At 33.8% G+C, this 16,144-nt stretch overlaps 1 protein-coding gene across 3 annotated transcripts in view; it reads left to right on the top strand.

Moving 5' to 3' along the window:
* Positions 1-2,568: 2,568 nt before the first annotated feature.
* Positions 2,569-16,144, top strand: part of LOC132759503 (phospholipid-transporting ATPase ABCA3-like) — a 41,026-nt gene continuing 27,450 nt past the window's right edge. Inside the window, exons 1-8 of one of the 3 annotated variants that reach the window (XM_060751284.1) lie at positions 2,569-2,654; positions 7,498-7,906; positions 8,432-8,728; positions 9,080-9,339; positions 11,907-12,141; positions 12,861-13,034; positions 14,042-14,223; positions 15,416-15,553. In XM_060751284.1, coding sequence (XP_060607267.1) covers positions 7,609-7,906; positions 8,432-8,728; positions 9,080-9,339; positions 11,907-12,141; positions 12,861-13,034; positions 14,042-14,223; positions 15,416-15,553 — 1,584 coding nt within the window. In that variant the 5' untranslated portion in view covers positions 2,569-2,654; positions 7,498-7,608. Of the gene's footprint in view, positions 2,655-6,937; positions 7,058-7,497; positions 7,907-8,431; positions 8,729-9,079; positions 9,340-11,906; positions 12,142-12,860; positions 13,035-14,041; positions 14,224-15,415; positions 15,554-16,144 lie in introns of those variants that run through there. The other 2 variants (XM_060751287.1, XM_060751285.1) reach the window with 2 other exon arrangements.

The raw sequence follows: 16,144 nt of genomic DNA, 5'->3' as shown, positions 1-16,144 counted from the left end.
GTTTCATAAAGACATGTGTTCTATTGTTCGTCCGAAATATCAGTTAACAGAAGTAGCGTCCATTAAAAAATAACCTTTTGATACTTTGAAATATAATATGCCATTTTTCTGTCAACCCGAAAGATTATTGTTCTCAAAAATATGGTGAGTTCTTTTATAAACCTTATATATAGATTCCTCTCAACCCTGGTTTGGATTCCTTTATTTAATGTCATGAGAAGATTTCAATAGTTTATATCACCACTCTCTTGCATGTCCGTAACTTCCGGGTACCGTGCACGACTGCTTCGTGCATCCACGTGACATTTGAATTATTATGTGACTGTCATCCCATGTGTCAGGAAAGATGTTTTGAGTTTTTGGACGATATATGTAATAAGTAATTATAATGTAAATTATAAACAGCAGGAAATAATTATTTGATATTTTAACAAGTTTTTACAATTTATAACTTTAAAATAATAATAATAATAATAATAATAATAAAAGATATTATAATATATTTTGCCCAAGGTCTATTTCATGGAATTAACCAGTACTGGTGTGATATGCTGATTCATGATTGTTTTCAGAGTATGGCTCAAACTAGTCGAGTCAATAATATATTGGAATGTATACGAGTATACAGAAACAGTATAACTTAATAAATAAGCTATGTATAGCTTTTGACCGATATTGAACCTATGATCCCTTAAATGGTATGATAAGATAAGTTTAATTTCAGGTCGGCAAGTTGAGAACAGTACAACATAAGCTCTAAGAGCTACATGTATTATAAAAAAGACTGTATATAACATAAAGTCCGTCCGTCCGGCTTTATACATATAGACAGTGGTGGTCGTGTCCGCTCTGAAACTTCAGTATGCATGAAAGGATTTTATTTTTTCTTTCATATATGAAATAACCATAGATATATGGTGTGTCGCAAACATGACTCGGGTTCCTACGACTAAGGTCAATGTCACTGTGGTGGTTCAAACTTTGTCATTTTTTATGTTATATAATTATAGAAGGTGGTGGTCGTGTCCGCTCTGAAACTTAATTCAGTATGCATGGAAGGATTGTAACAAGTAAAATGGTTTCCTGCGGTGAACATTTTAATGATATAAAGATATTTTATTTACCTATTTTCAACATTATTTGGGGGTGGGGGGATAAATAAACGTTTGTATCAGGAATATAGTTGACAATTGAATAAACGATCAATATAGAAGAAAGTCTTTGGAAACTGGTGACCGTTGAAGACCGGAGAAGGTCGAACATAAAACAATTATTTCTTTTTAAGAAAATGATTAAATAGGCCTACCATTTTATGAATTATTCCGAGCAAAAAATAAATAAAGTAAACACACAAGTTTACGCAGAAAATATCTCTATTTATTATGGCAGATGCCACTACGAATATTTTAATTTTGTAGATTTTCAGTATAAACAATTTATTGTTTGTAAAATTTGAGATAGATATTACATTCAAGTTTTTCGACCTTAAACGGTAAAATAATTGTAGAAAATTAGAAATATCACGCAACAGTTTGGGTGCAATTCGGACTAATTTCCTACAGGTAAATCCGTAACGTACCGGCAAACGTTATTTAGCTAGGTTTTCGAAAAGGTCAATTAACCAATCATGTACGGTTTACAGATCACATGCTCCTCTATGTACCGAAAACAGGTCACGTGCTCCTCCATGCCTCAAAAGTTAGACGCGTACCAATACCCTGCGGTCTGGAGGGAATAACCATAGATGTATGGTGTAACTATAGAAACTAAATGATAATATTAAATAAGCTAGAATTATGCAGAGAAGAAAAGCAAATACACATTTAAAGCAAAATCATACACATACAGAAGCTAAATGGTAAAATTTGAGTGAGACAAAAAAATGTTCATCCCCAGAAAAATAAACAAAAGTGAAGTGAATCAATAAATAATAGAATTAAATTAGCTGCAAGCAATACATTTACACTGTCTACCATTCCAGGATGAGACTTAGCAAAATTTGAACAATTTCTAAAATTGTCAGACAGAGAGTTCCACAAAGCAGGTGCAGCATACTAAGATTATTTACCAACAGTTGCAGTTCTAACTTGAGGGATCTGCAATATATTTAAAATTTATAACAGATGTTTTCTTGACAATAAGATCAGACAAAACTGCAGGAGGCATATTATGAAAGATCTTAAAAGTTTCAATAGCCATAGCCATCATCCTTCTTAATTATTTTTAAATTTGGTATATTAATCTTTATCAACATATCTTCGTAAGCAGAATTAAAATCATTTTAGACAAATCTAAGAACTCTTTCCTGCAGTTTTTCCATCTTTTAAGTGTTATTTTCTTAACAGAAATGCCATGATATCGGACAAAAATTAAAGATAGACATATAAAAGTATGAAAGACTGTCAACATATTTGTTTGGTTAAATTTGAATCCTTATTTTTAAAAAGGACTAGGAATCAAATGAAAATGAATGATGCTCACTGATTCATAAAATATATATATTTATCCATCAAACAGTCCTACAGCGATATCTGAACAATTGTCATTCGGTAGAATTATATTCTTTATATTTGTTTACATCCGGTGCATTGGGGTCACGTCAGCTGACTTTTAGTAAGAAAATACAAACTATCTGCAAAATATCGAAACAGCTGGTAAATCAAGTTCATTTTTCTGCATTTTACTCTCTTATATTAATTATCTACCATCGTGACTCTATGTTGTTTTGAGTGATCCTGCAATGCTTTTGTGATGCAAGTCTTTTCGTACCCTAACCAAATCAACCCATGAAAATTCAGAGGCGTTTTTACTAGTAAATACAGTTTTAAAACTATGTTGAATCATCATTATCATCATCTCAAGTTATTGCAACACTCCGCAAGGAGTATACTCGCAATTGGATATGTACATTTGAATATGTTACATTTAATTCATAACAAATCACCTCATTCATTTTTAGACACTTCATCTTTCCTGTCTCACCCCCACCCCCTCTGCAGTCCGACTAATTGTACTGCGTGACGAGATATTGTGCTGGGCAATATCTCGCTGAAATTGTGCTAAGCAATCTGTCCTTTAACAAAAATCATTATGTCAGTTATTACATATAAATAACAAAAAAAGATCATATTTATTTAGAAACTGACAGTACAGAGCTTAATTTATGGAAAATATCCAACAAAAATAGCAGCGCAATAATTTTTTCATGAATTTCAGCAGGGTGTTTCAGCCGATGGTCAGTTCTTACTAAACCCCTTAAATGGAACGAGATGTCAGGAAAACAAATCAACACATTGTAATAACAGACAAAGAATTTTTTCCTGTGCTGTTTTCCACCTGAAATCCAAAGGGCTTACATATTTCACTAACTGAAGCATATTTATATTCATCTTTTGCAGTTCTTACTGAAATAATTACTCCCCTTGAAAATAGTTTAAGCCATCATACTGTATGGGTGTTTTGATGTACCTTGAACTGTACCATCATGTGGAAACAGTAACGGTTTACAGTTAAATCATTACCATTAGAGTCACGACGGACCAAAGCCCAGCTGACCATGATGTTCAAGATCACCAATGACCTTGTGGACATACCAGTCAGCGATTATCCCACCCCTGCCCCGAGCCGCACTAGAAGTGACCACTCCAAGAAGTTCCATCTACCATCCACATCTACATCGTACTACAAGAACTCCTTCTTCCCTCGTACAGCCACAATATGGAACAGCTTACCTGCCTCCGTTGCAGAGGCCCCTGACTTGGTATCCTTCAAGCAGGGGCTATCAGCCCTCACATTCTAAGTCGCCTTATGGGCCCAGCTACAAGTACCCACTAGTGATATCCAAGGCTGTGCCGGCAGCGGCCACCGTAACCGGAGAGGTTTGGGTTGAAGAGGCGAAATATAGCTGGCCATACTTTTTGTCTATATCTCTACCTTTGTACTATCCAACCTCTTCTAACTTTCTATCATTTCTTGTATATTTCTTTTTCTTGACCTAGCACCACCCGTCGCGTCATAATCAAGTGTGATTGCGCCGACGTACAATGTAGATGTAGATAAACTATCAATGTATATTCCAGTACAGTCAACTAACCCATTACTTCATAAGCATTTTGTAAAAATTGCTGTTAAAAGCCTCCTGTTACAAGTTCAAATTACTATGAAACTATAAAGAAATGCTTCAATACTGATCAAACTTGGCACAAATGTTTTGACTTAACCATAGCCTTTGTAACTGCATACTCAATCTTAAATTTCCTTTACCATGGCAATGAGGGGACATCTCAAAATTGACAAAAATCACTATTTTGAATTGATTTTTCCATCAAAACTGATTTCAAAGTGCTGCAACTTCTCAATGGATTAAGATAGAGTCAAGGGCTTTTCAGTGTTGGTTGCACATTACCTTAAGGTCAACCTGAGGCCACTTTTAGCCTCTCAGAAGTCCAAAATTTTCTTGGAGATAAGGGGGATCTGCCGACCCCCTTCAAACCCCAAACAAAAGTGGGCACATCCCCCCACTGGCATCCCCTTGATGTATCTTTTTGAAAGGGGATGGCAGGTGAAAAGATGTCTATAAGAAGTAATGGGTTAAAGAACAAAATTAATAAAGTATGAAAGAGATAAATTTACTTATAAAACCCTGGAATTTCGCCAGCCCTGGAATAAAAGTATCATGTATCTTAGACAAAAGTTCACACACCTTAAAAGACTGGCAAAAAACTGGTATGAAATAAGTAATTTTCATCAGAATCAGGAGGCAAGCTGCTTTAACCCATTACCTGATATACACACCCTTTTAACGCCTTTTTCATCCCCCCTTTTTTTGTTGCCTCAAATGGTGAAAAAATGCCTTATTTAGGCCCCCAACACTTGTTTTTGTTTGAGAAATGTTGTTTAAAAAAGACCACTTTTTCAGCGCAGCCCCCCAACCAAAAGATACGTCAGGGGGTTGCCAGAAGGGGGATGTGCCCCACTTACACAACAATCATGTCCAGACTGTAACTTTGTCATGCATTGAGGGATTTTGAAATAATTTGGCACAAATGTCTATCTTATAACAACATTTTGACGCATCTAGGAACCACGTCCCTTCTTCAAAGGTCAAGGTCACACTTATATTTTGAAGGTTCATGCTATCACAATTAGAGATTACATGGTACAATAATACAAAGAACAGTATTCAGCTATTAGTTACTTTCATTCTCTTTGCTTTTCATAATACTTGATGCTTATGAAACCTTTTCGGGGGCATTCGTCACTTGGTTGACAGCTCTTGTTAACCAGCATAATGTATGGCAAGCTTTTATGTGGTGACCTCAATTGTTTTTGGGTCCCCTTAGCATCAAGGTCAAGGTTAAAAGAATTGTTTCAGGTCAGTTACTAGAGTTTGGAATGAGATATTTTAATCATACAAGATTAGTATAGAGCAGGCTAATGTGCTGACCTCACTTTGGATTGCTTTTGCTCCCTTGGTTCAAACTCTAGATCACTGTCACTAAATATAGAAGAATTGTGAAAGGTCCCTGGTGAATAGCTAGGAATAAGAAATTTGATAACCTAATTCTTGGGCAAAACAACATTTATAACAAAGCAGGCATGTTGAATAATTGCTGTGTCACCTTGATCTAAAAATGACCTTGACCATGAAGGTCAAGTTTTTGAATTTTTCTAAAGTTGCCATAACTCAGTTATTTATGGATGCATTTAATTCATACTTAGACTAAAGGACATTAACAATAAATGTTTTATGTACATTTAACCATCATATTAAAAATTTAAAGTACGGGTATGGCTCTTAACCTTAAAATGACCTTAACTGTCAAGGTCAAATATGGATTTTTTTTTTCAGTTTTCTAGAACTTTCTTATAAATGCACTGATTTATTAATATTTGGACACAACATGTTGAACACGTTGACATATACACCATTTACCATACATTCCCAATTTAAATCTGGTCCATTGTTAGCAACTTGTGTAACTGAATCATGCAACCTGTTATGTGATAGATAAAAAACCTTTAACACTGTATGCAATTTTCTGGTGTTGTTTTTTTTTTAAATATTACATTACATTATAGAGTGATTTCACAAGAAATGTTCATACATTTAGAGTATATGTATAAAATTGACAAAGTCTAGGTCTCCAGCAGGGGTTTGACTCAATGGAAGATAAAGCTATATCTGATGAAATATTTTATAAAATTTAAAGACAGTAAAGTCATGTTATTTTTATATTCATAACCTAATGGTAGTTTCTTGAAATGTGCCTTACACATGTAATGTAATTTAATATGTGTAAATGTAATAGAAAGTCCCAGAACAAAATATTCAACTGCTATTTTAGTAGGTTTAGCGCTGATTTCCACATGCCATACTCAGGTGTTCATTAAATATACTAACAACATTCTTTAAAACCAAGTATTCTGTTATCATTTTAACCACAATTTTAATCAATGATTTTACAAGGCACAGACAGCAAATATATAGCTTTATACACTTTGAACAAATGATTTATGTAAGACTTTTTTAGCCACTGTCTCACTCTATTTTATAATTTATTGAAGTAAGTAAAATAGATAAAAATAAGAGAGGTGTTATCAAGGATATTAAGGTTAAATTTTTACCAGTATATCTATGACACATGAATAGGGATGATACTGATTTGATGACTGTGTGTCAGTTATTAGTACATCAATCAATGTAACTATAACATTCAGTACATACATGTGTATACATGTGATACATGGGGCCACTCAGCATCACACTGTGCCGGTCACTATACTGTCACATTGTTCTGACTGGACAGAAATTCTGTTGAAAATTGTTAAAGTGTTGAGTCACAATTGTTTGAAAACATTGTACTTCAGTTTGAGGAAGTTAAAATACAAAGTTTTGATAAATGTTTAAGATTTTTTTAGGTTACAATGTGGGTCTAACTTGCTGTATATCTATACAGTGTTATCAAGCTCTCAACTTACATCAGTATCAGTGAAACATACAAGAAAGAGAGTTTCATTTTTTGTTCTTTGAATTTTAATATTTGATATCAAACAAGTGAGTCAAGAATTGTTTTTCTTTCTTTGTGTTTCTTCCTCAATTTTGCTATTGCATGGGTATTTTGTTAAATTGACATTAGAATGCTACATTTACTTTGTATGAAGAATATTAAATCTCCATATTGAGAAGTTCTCATTATGAAAATTTTGGAAGTAAAAAGTTTATAGTTACATACAATATACACACACATATTTATATATAATATTATAATGGAGCACTTGTTGTAAATTTGTTATAGGTTAATATCGTGTTAATTAAGGATGTATTATACTATTTTTCTAAATCCATTTATTCTATTTTACATTTCTATATAAAATTCAAATGAATTGTAGAAAATTATTTTAAAATCGAGGGAAGTAATTCCATCATAATTCTATAATGTTACCCATTTGTATTATTAATGAAATTTAATTTTTAACGTCCCTTGCTTGTTTCAGGACTCTATCCAGCAGTGTAAATGATGCCATAATGTCCTGGATATAGATGTGACAATAGAAATACAACAACAACAACAAAGAAGTCAGCTGTATTATTCCAAACAAGCAAATATGGGTAGAAAAGGGCAGCATTTTTTACTACTACTATGGAAGAACTTTCTTATCCTGAAACGTAAACCATTCATAACATTTCTTGAGATTGGAATTCCGACATTCTTCACGTTAATTCTTATCTTCATACGTATGAGGGTAAAGGGAGAAATGAAGGAGAATATAGGATGGCCAGAATGTGCAGATTGGGATACAATTTCCACGAAGTCAGACTTGCCTCGAAATCTTGCTTTTACACCGGATAACAACGTTACAAGAAGAATTTTGGAACGAGCATCAGATACCCTTAATTTTAAAGGTATTACGATGACATTTAAAATATTGCGATGTATTATATATTTCACAGGCAATGAAAATAAGTCATTAAACTATGATAAATACATGTGCTAAATAAAATTTGATTTTGTTAAAAATACTCTGTAATACTACATGTGTTATATAAGGTTTATTGTACAAACACAAAAATATTTTAACCAAAAGGATTTCTCTATATATCAAAGGATAATAGATACTAAGGTAGGTTTGACTAGCAGATAATTTATTGTAACAATTTTTTTTTTCATGCTTGTTGAATGTTAATCATTATTTTGATTTTTTTTTTCTTGTAGATTATGATGAAGAATATTATGATAAGGTTTTAATTTAATGAATGTTTTATCATGGTCTCATGAGTGAAGATCAGCGTCACGTTTTTGACCCTTGTTATTCATGCTTCTAGCCGCTCAACACTTTGAAGTTGATGATTTCATGTGTCAAGATAATGCATTGAGTTATGCATACAAATTAAAAACTCATTGAATTACAAATTACTTCTATTTTACAGGTATAAAAGGATTTGACTCTGAAGAAGAAATGAAGAATTTTCTAATGTTTTCAAACTCTACAAACAATAACACTTACAAATTCCTGGCAGGGGTTGTATTCACTAACCATTTCCATGACGATTTGCTCCCAGATAAAATAGCATACAAATTAAGATTTAGTTCATCCCCTCGAAATGCAGGCAAAGAAGATAATAAGCTGTTTCGAAAAGACACACGTTGGCAAACAGAATTTACATTTCCAATATTTCAGAGAGTCGGTCCAAGAGAACCTTATGATATATGTGGTGGTGATCCAGGTAAAGACCATTATTGCATTATGACCTCACAGATTTCATGTTAGAAAATAATTCTTTAAAATTAAATTATTTATCAACTTTTCTTACATTTGTAAGTTATGTAAAATGAGGTTTGCAGATATGTATATGCTTTCATTAATCATGCACATTTAGTGTATTTTTAATGAAATTTCCATTCACTATGTTCTTTTCATCTGCATTCAAATATATATGTAGTTCAGCTACAATGAAATTAATTACTTCAATAACATATCTAGTTTAGTTTCTTTTATCAATATATCTTATTGTAATAAAGTTAAATTGTTACAACAGTCTTTTATTTCTAGTAAGACATAACAATTTAATTTTCAGGATATGTGAGAGAAGGTTTCCTAGCTGTACAACATGCTGTAAATTTTGCAGTGTTGAGGGAAGTGGGTGGGGTAAACCAGACTGATATTTTAGATAGTGTCAATGTTCATCTGAAACGTCATCCATATCCAGCATTTAATGATGATAATTTTATACTGGTTATACAACAACAGTTTCCAATTATTCTTATGTTGAGTTTTGTTATTGTTTCTCTCGTTGTTGTGAAGGAAATAGTACATGAGAAGGAGAGAAAACTGAAGGTAAAAAATATAGCAGCCTAATGTAGATATAACTGACAGGTTAGAATAACTTCATAAATGTTTACTTATTAAATGAAGAAACACAATTCTGGTTCACAGTGACTGTTTCTTTTTGATTCAGTGATGCTATTTAATGAAAGGGACTTAAGTCTAATTTCTTATGATATAAAGCAAACATATCAAATATGTAAGTTCATTGGTGTAGTAGCAACAGAGATTTTAGCATGACTTTTGAAAGAATAGTAAGGCTATTCTACTCATCCGGGCCTCAGTGTTAGTGACAATGTAACACTTTACTTACAACTTAGTGCTAGGGGGCGTGGACGGTAACTTGCACTTTTCAGTACCGTCCATGAACAGGCTCAATCAAAACGAGCCTGCAACATTTTCAATTTTGCCGTGCTGGGCTTTCTTTAGGGATTCTGAATTTATCTATTTTATGATCACATCCGTGTTATTTGTGCCGTGTGGCGGCTGTAAAAAGTCTCCCCGTACATTTAATCAATGATGTTATATTTTCGATCCTTGAAGATCGTTCAGCACGACATTATTGTTGTGCTTGTGGTATTTTTAGTTTTAACTTTTCGGCATTATCTAGTTGGGTGGTTCCAATATTCCTACTTGAATAATGTTGAATCACCCTTAGGATATGTGGCCTGCTTTTTGAATTTGTCTTTTGGCAGCTTATCTGATATACAGGCTTCATAACCTTTGATCCCCTTTCAAAATTCCATGGTATTTAGCTCCGCCCATTTTTTACTCGTTTAGAGCACACGCATTGTTTTATTTGGGGACCATACGCCGCTTTTCATGGAATGGCGGCACGACATTGTCACATTAAAGGTTCCATGATGAACACATCTGCAGATGTTTCTAAATTCAAAATATCACCATTTCCAATTCTGCTTAAGCCGGGGCGTGGACGGTAACTTGAACTTTCCAATACCGCCCATGAACAGGCTCTATCAAACCGAGTCTGCAGCATTTTCAATTTTGCCGTGCTGGGCTTTCTTTAGGGATTTTGAATTTATCTAATGTATGTTATATCTCACTGGACTTTAAAGATACTGTACACATTTATTTGGGATTAAAATGGGCTGTCACTATCAAGGCCCATTACTCTAAAATTATTTTTGACAGAATAATGACCCTTTATGAACAAAGAAAAATTCCATGTTAAAGTTTCCTCATGCCATTGACTTTTCAAATTTAATGAAGGTTTTCATTTGAAACTTAACGCCCACCATCATGATCATAATTGGAGGTCATTGTGCAAGGCCCATGACTTTGACTTAATGCTTGAAAAATGCTCCTTTTGTAAGCTTAGAAAATTCTTGGTTAAAGTTTTTTTGCAACATCAGTCTTCCAAACAACAGAAAGTATTCATTTTAAACTTAAGACATGTCTTTCTGACCATAATTTGATATCACTGTCCAAAGCCCTACCTCTCTCATGGATTTTGACTGAATCATAGTCCTTTGTGAACTTAGAAAATTCTTGGATTCAGTTTTACATGCAATATCAATGTTCAAAACTACTGAAGGTATCCATTTGAAACATAATACATGTCAGCTGTATCATAATTGGAGGTCACTGTAAAAGGCCCCTTAGTCATGGCATGAATTATGCCCCGCCTCTTGGAAGGAAATAGGGGGATATACAAATTGGCTCCATCATTGTGTCTGTCTGTCTGTCTTTGTGTCCATACTACTAAAATGAATAGAGACCATCTAACTGTTAACAGAATAAAAGAGAAGAATAGAGTACATTCTGTAACAGTAGAAGGGGCCAATGGCTCTATTAAACAAAAGAAAATAACAAAAGAAAAGACCCTTTAATCCATTTTGTCACATGTCTCTGTCTGTCACTCCTTATGTCTGTTTGGACCGTCCATAACTTAGTCATTCAGCAACGGATTTTGAAATGGCTTGGCTCATGTCTTTACTATAATAAGATGACATGTCAAGCACAACTCCTAAACCCCTCCAAGCTCAAGGTCACACTTGGAGATCAAAGATCAACATTGCTGGTCCATAACTTTTCCATTCATCAAAGAATTTTGAAATAAGTTGCACAAATATATACCATATTAAGACAAGGTGTAATGCACAACACCACGACACCTACCACAAAGGTTGAGTTCACATTTACAGGTTAAAGGTTAACATGTTCTGTATTTCCAGAGAATATCTCTGTAAGCTTAAGAGAGATTCCAGTGAGAGGAGTGCACTTATGAGAACCATAATCCATCTGAAAGAATTTTCAAATTATATCCTATTATGTACTTACGGTAAAAACTTTATTGTTGCATGTGCAGGTGTAGAATTTATCAAGATTTTTCACTGAAAGTGCGGATCCAAACCTCAAACTTTTGAAATAGTACAATTGTATGCTTCAGGTTAAACTTCCCTTGCTGTGAAGGGAAGGATGCTTATGTTTCTAGCTTTTTTTGAAAATATGGCAAAAGTACTAGATGCTTTAGAGGCTAGTAGCTTCGAAGTCAAAACATGATCATAATAGATTTAGTTTATTAACACAACAAAAAATCTTTATTTTTATTATTTCAGGAATCAATGAAGATGATGGGTGTAGATAATTGGTTACATTGGGCAGCATGGTTTGTCAAGAACTTCCTGTTTTTGCTGGTTACCGTGGCAATTATGACACTATTTCTGTGTATAGACACAAACAAGGGACCAGTGATAGGGAAAACTGATCCATCCATATTGTTTATATTTATAATGATCTATGCGATATCAACTATAGCTTTCTGTTTTGCTAACAGCGTATTCTTTAAGAAAGGTGAGTCTTTCCCATTAGACATTTCAGGTTTACAAAGCTATATGATCATTTACGGACTGCAGAATAAACAAAACAGTCTATTGATAGGTTGTTTTGGATGTACAACAGTTTTTCACTTTTTTCTTTTTTTTTCTTTTTTTTTTAAGTTATTTGCTTTTTAATTTAAATGTATATGAAATGCAATATTGTTGGAGTTCTCTCAATCTTTATGATGGTAAACTTTTTGTAAAAGATAAACTGTGCTTCTCTTAGTTCACAGTACTTAACGCTTTGAAACACAATTAACTTTCAGTAATGATATCAGCTGTAACATATAAGTATTTTCCGCTGTTTGACTTTAAATATTTTCTGCTGTATTATTTTCATTTATTGTATTATATCTGCCATTCATTCATTGCTAACAATGATAATTCAGAGCCTCAGTATTCAGGTGAGCGATATGAGGGCTATCATGGCCATCTTGTACTTAAAATTGTAACAAAAGAACTTTAGAAATGATTCAAAAATGATTACATTTATCAAACAGCAATGTTAACACAATATATAATGTGTACACACTTTAGAGCTAGTTAAGACCTAAAGTTGTTGTGCACTTACATAATTTAAATGTAAAAATAAGTTAACCTAACATGTGGTATTTGACCAGTTCAGTTCACAGTTTGATCAAAGTAAATGTAACAGAAAAAGCATAACAAATGCTTGTATATTCTATCTTACAGCTAACTCTGGTGCTGCTGGCGGAGGTATTTTTTTCTTTGTGACCTACATTCCTTATTTCTTCATACAACCGAGATATGAAACTATGACCTGGACTCAGAAGATACTTACATGTCTACTACCTAACACAGCTATGGCATACGGGGGTCAAATCATTGGGATGTATGAGGGAACAGGTATCTTTATTTTCTATACCCCACCATTTAATGAGGGATGGTGCATGTATTGTTACCAGTGTATGTGTGAGTGCATGCCTATGTGCTTCTAACAACAGTTCTAAGATTTGATGTTAGTCATTACTAGTAAATGACCAGTAGATGACCACTATTGATTTTGAGGTTAGTAGGTCAAAGGTCATAATCACAGTGGCCTTGACCACTATATGAATGTTTAACCAATAATTAGAGAACATTTTACCAACAATCATAAAATTTGGTGTGAAGCTTTGTAATAACTAGAAGATGATATCTGTTGGTTTGTTAAGTCGGAAGTTCAAAAATCAGGGTTATTATGACATTGACCATAACAAATTTGTTTGACCAATAATGAAACAACACTTTTGCTTACAGTCCTAAAATTTGGTGTGTAGGTTGATCTGATTAGTAGATAATCTCTTAGCGGTGGCCTAATGGTTAAGGTGTCTGCCTCTCAACCCAGAGATCATGGGTTCGAGCCCTACTCGGGTCACGACCATGTTTCTCCATAAGACACCAGTACTGGTTGGTTCCAGGAAGCGGACTCGAAAGTTATTAATATAAGTTGCAAGAACTTGTTTCGCAATCGAGCTTAAATAAACATGTTTAAACCAATCTCTTTTCTTTTGAGGTCATTGGGTCAAAGGTCAATGCTATGAGGGCACTGCAAAAAAGCCAATAACTTAAAAAATAATTAGCCTATATTTATGACACTGTATGAGGACTTTGTTCATGTCCTGGAAAAGACTGCTTTTTATTTTGAGGTAATTGGGTCAAGGTCACAGTGATGCTTTAGATATTTGTCTAATCAATGACAAGACTTTCCCTCAGTAATAGATTTGTGAAGCTTAATAATAATAAGACTCTTACTCATTAATGCTTTTTGTTAAGAAATGCATAAGTATGTAGATATGCCACTGTAACAGCATAAAGTGGTGGCATTTGTTTTCATTGGAGACATTTCTAGTTGATATATATATATATTACAGGTTCTGGTGTACAGTGGTCTAATATAATGGACAGTGTAAGCGTGGATGATGACTTTACCTTGTTTCATGTTCTGATCATGCTCATCATAGATATATTTCTATGTGGTATAATCACATGGTATGTGGAAGCAGTGTTTCCCGGAGAATTTGGTATACCACAGAAATGGTACTTTTTTGTAACTGTAAGTAGAAATTTGAATTTGACATATTTGTATTTTCCATGTATGCTTCCATTTTTTAGCTCACCTGTCACAAGGTGACATGGTGAGCTATTGTGATCGTTTTTCGTCTGTCGTCCGTCTGTAAACTTTTACTTTAAACGACATCTCCTCATAAACCGCTAAGCCAATTTCATCCAAACTTCACAGGAATGTTCCTTTGGTAGTCAACTTTAAAAACTGTTCAAAGAATTTAATTCCATGCAGAACTCTGGTTGCCATGGCAACCTAAAGAAAAAACTTATAAAATCTTCTTACAAAAAGCCAAAAGAGCTAGAGCCTAAATATTGGGCATGAAACATTGTTTAGTCAGTGTCTACCAAGTTTGTTCAAATAAATGCCCTGCGGTTAAAATTGGCTCCACCCTGGGGTCATTGATTTTCCTTATTTGTATATAGTAAAAACTTAAAAAATCTTCTTTTAAAAAACCCAAATAGCTAGAGCTTAGATATTTAGCATTAAACATCTTCTAGTTGGTGTCTATCAAGTTTGTTCAAATAAAAGTCCGCGGGTTAAAATTGGCCCGCCCCGGGGCGGGAGGGGGGGAGGGGTTATTAATTGTTTTTCCCTATATGTGTATAGTAAAAACTTTAAAGAATCTTTTTCATAAAAACCCCAAAGAGATAAAGCTTAAATATTTATCATGAAACATCTTCTAATGGGTGCCTACAAAGTTTGTTCAAATAAAAGCCCTTGGGTTAAAATTGGCCTTGCCCCGGGCCTATATACAGGTGAGCGATTTCAGGGCCAACATGGTCCTCTTGTTTTGATTACATTATTATATTTTGAGAATAACTTGTGATTTAGCTAGAATTGTAGTTTTATTTTTATATAATTTTAACATGTACATTTCTGCTTGTATATCTTACATATATACATTGTATTTGGTCTGGCTTTAAGAAAAGCTAGACTGTTTAGATTTTGCTGGTAGAGTGACACCTAAAAACTGCTTTATTTTAGGTAAGGGCAAGTACATGTAGTGTTTTACAAAAGAATTTAATGTTGTTTACTAGATACTAACATGCAGATATGATGAGTATATGATTTAAAGTTGCTTGTCATTACAATTCATTCATGGAAGATAGACAGTATTGTATTTAAATGAATTGAGATTCAGATTGATACAGTAATATGTTTTACGTATGCCACTTTACAGAGTGCATACTGGTTTGGCACAGTACCAGATGACTTTGTACCAGAAGACAAGAATATCTCCTTAGGTCAGGCACCAGAATTTTTTGAAGCTGATCCGGTTGGTATCAGGGCTGGTATTCAAATTAGGAGTTTAAGAAAGGTATTGTCCTGTTATAGTTCATTATACTGCACATATAACACATGGATTCAGCACATATAACACATGCATACAGCACATACAACACAAAGGTACAGCACATACAACACAAAGGTACAGCACATAAAACACATGCATACAGCACATATAAACATGGGTACAGCACATAAAACACATGGGTACAGCACATAAAACACATGGGTACAGCACATAAAACACATGGATACACCACATAAAGCACATGTATACACCACATAAAGCACATGGATACAGCACATATAACACATGGATACGGCACATATAACACATGGGTACATCACTTAAAATACATGGATACACCACATAAAGCACATGGATACAGCACATATAACACATGGATATAGCACATATAACACATGGATACAGCACATATAACACATGGATACAACACATATGACACACAAATTGTTATAAAAAGTTTGCTGTAGTATGACTCTACTCAACATGCCAACAATCTTGCTAAACACTGGCAGCCAAATGTAGCTTTATATCCTTCAATCATGAAAGTATGAAAGCTTTGAAAAAGGAGATATCCTTCAAGAGCATTGAAACAAA

Source organism: Ruditapes philippinarum, unplaced genomic scaffold, assembly GCF_026571515.1.
Source record: "Ruditapes philippinarum isolate M1 unplaced genomic scaffold, ASM2657151v2 ctg1845_1_1_1_1, whole genome shotgun sequence".
In the NCBI taxonomy this organism is placed as follows: domain Eukaryota; kingdom Metazoa; phylum Mollusca; class Bivalvia; order Venerida; family Veneridae; genus Ruditapes; species Ruditapes philippinarum.
This window is presented reverse-complemented; position numbering and strand designations above follow the sequence as displayed.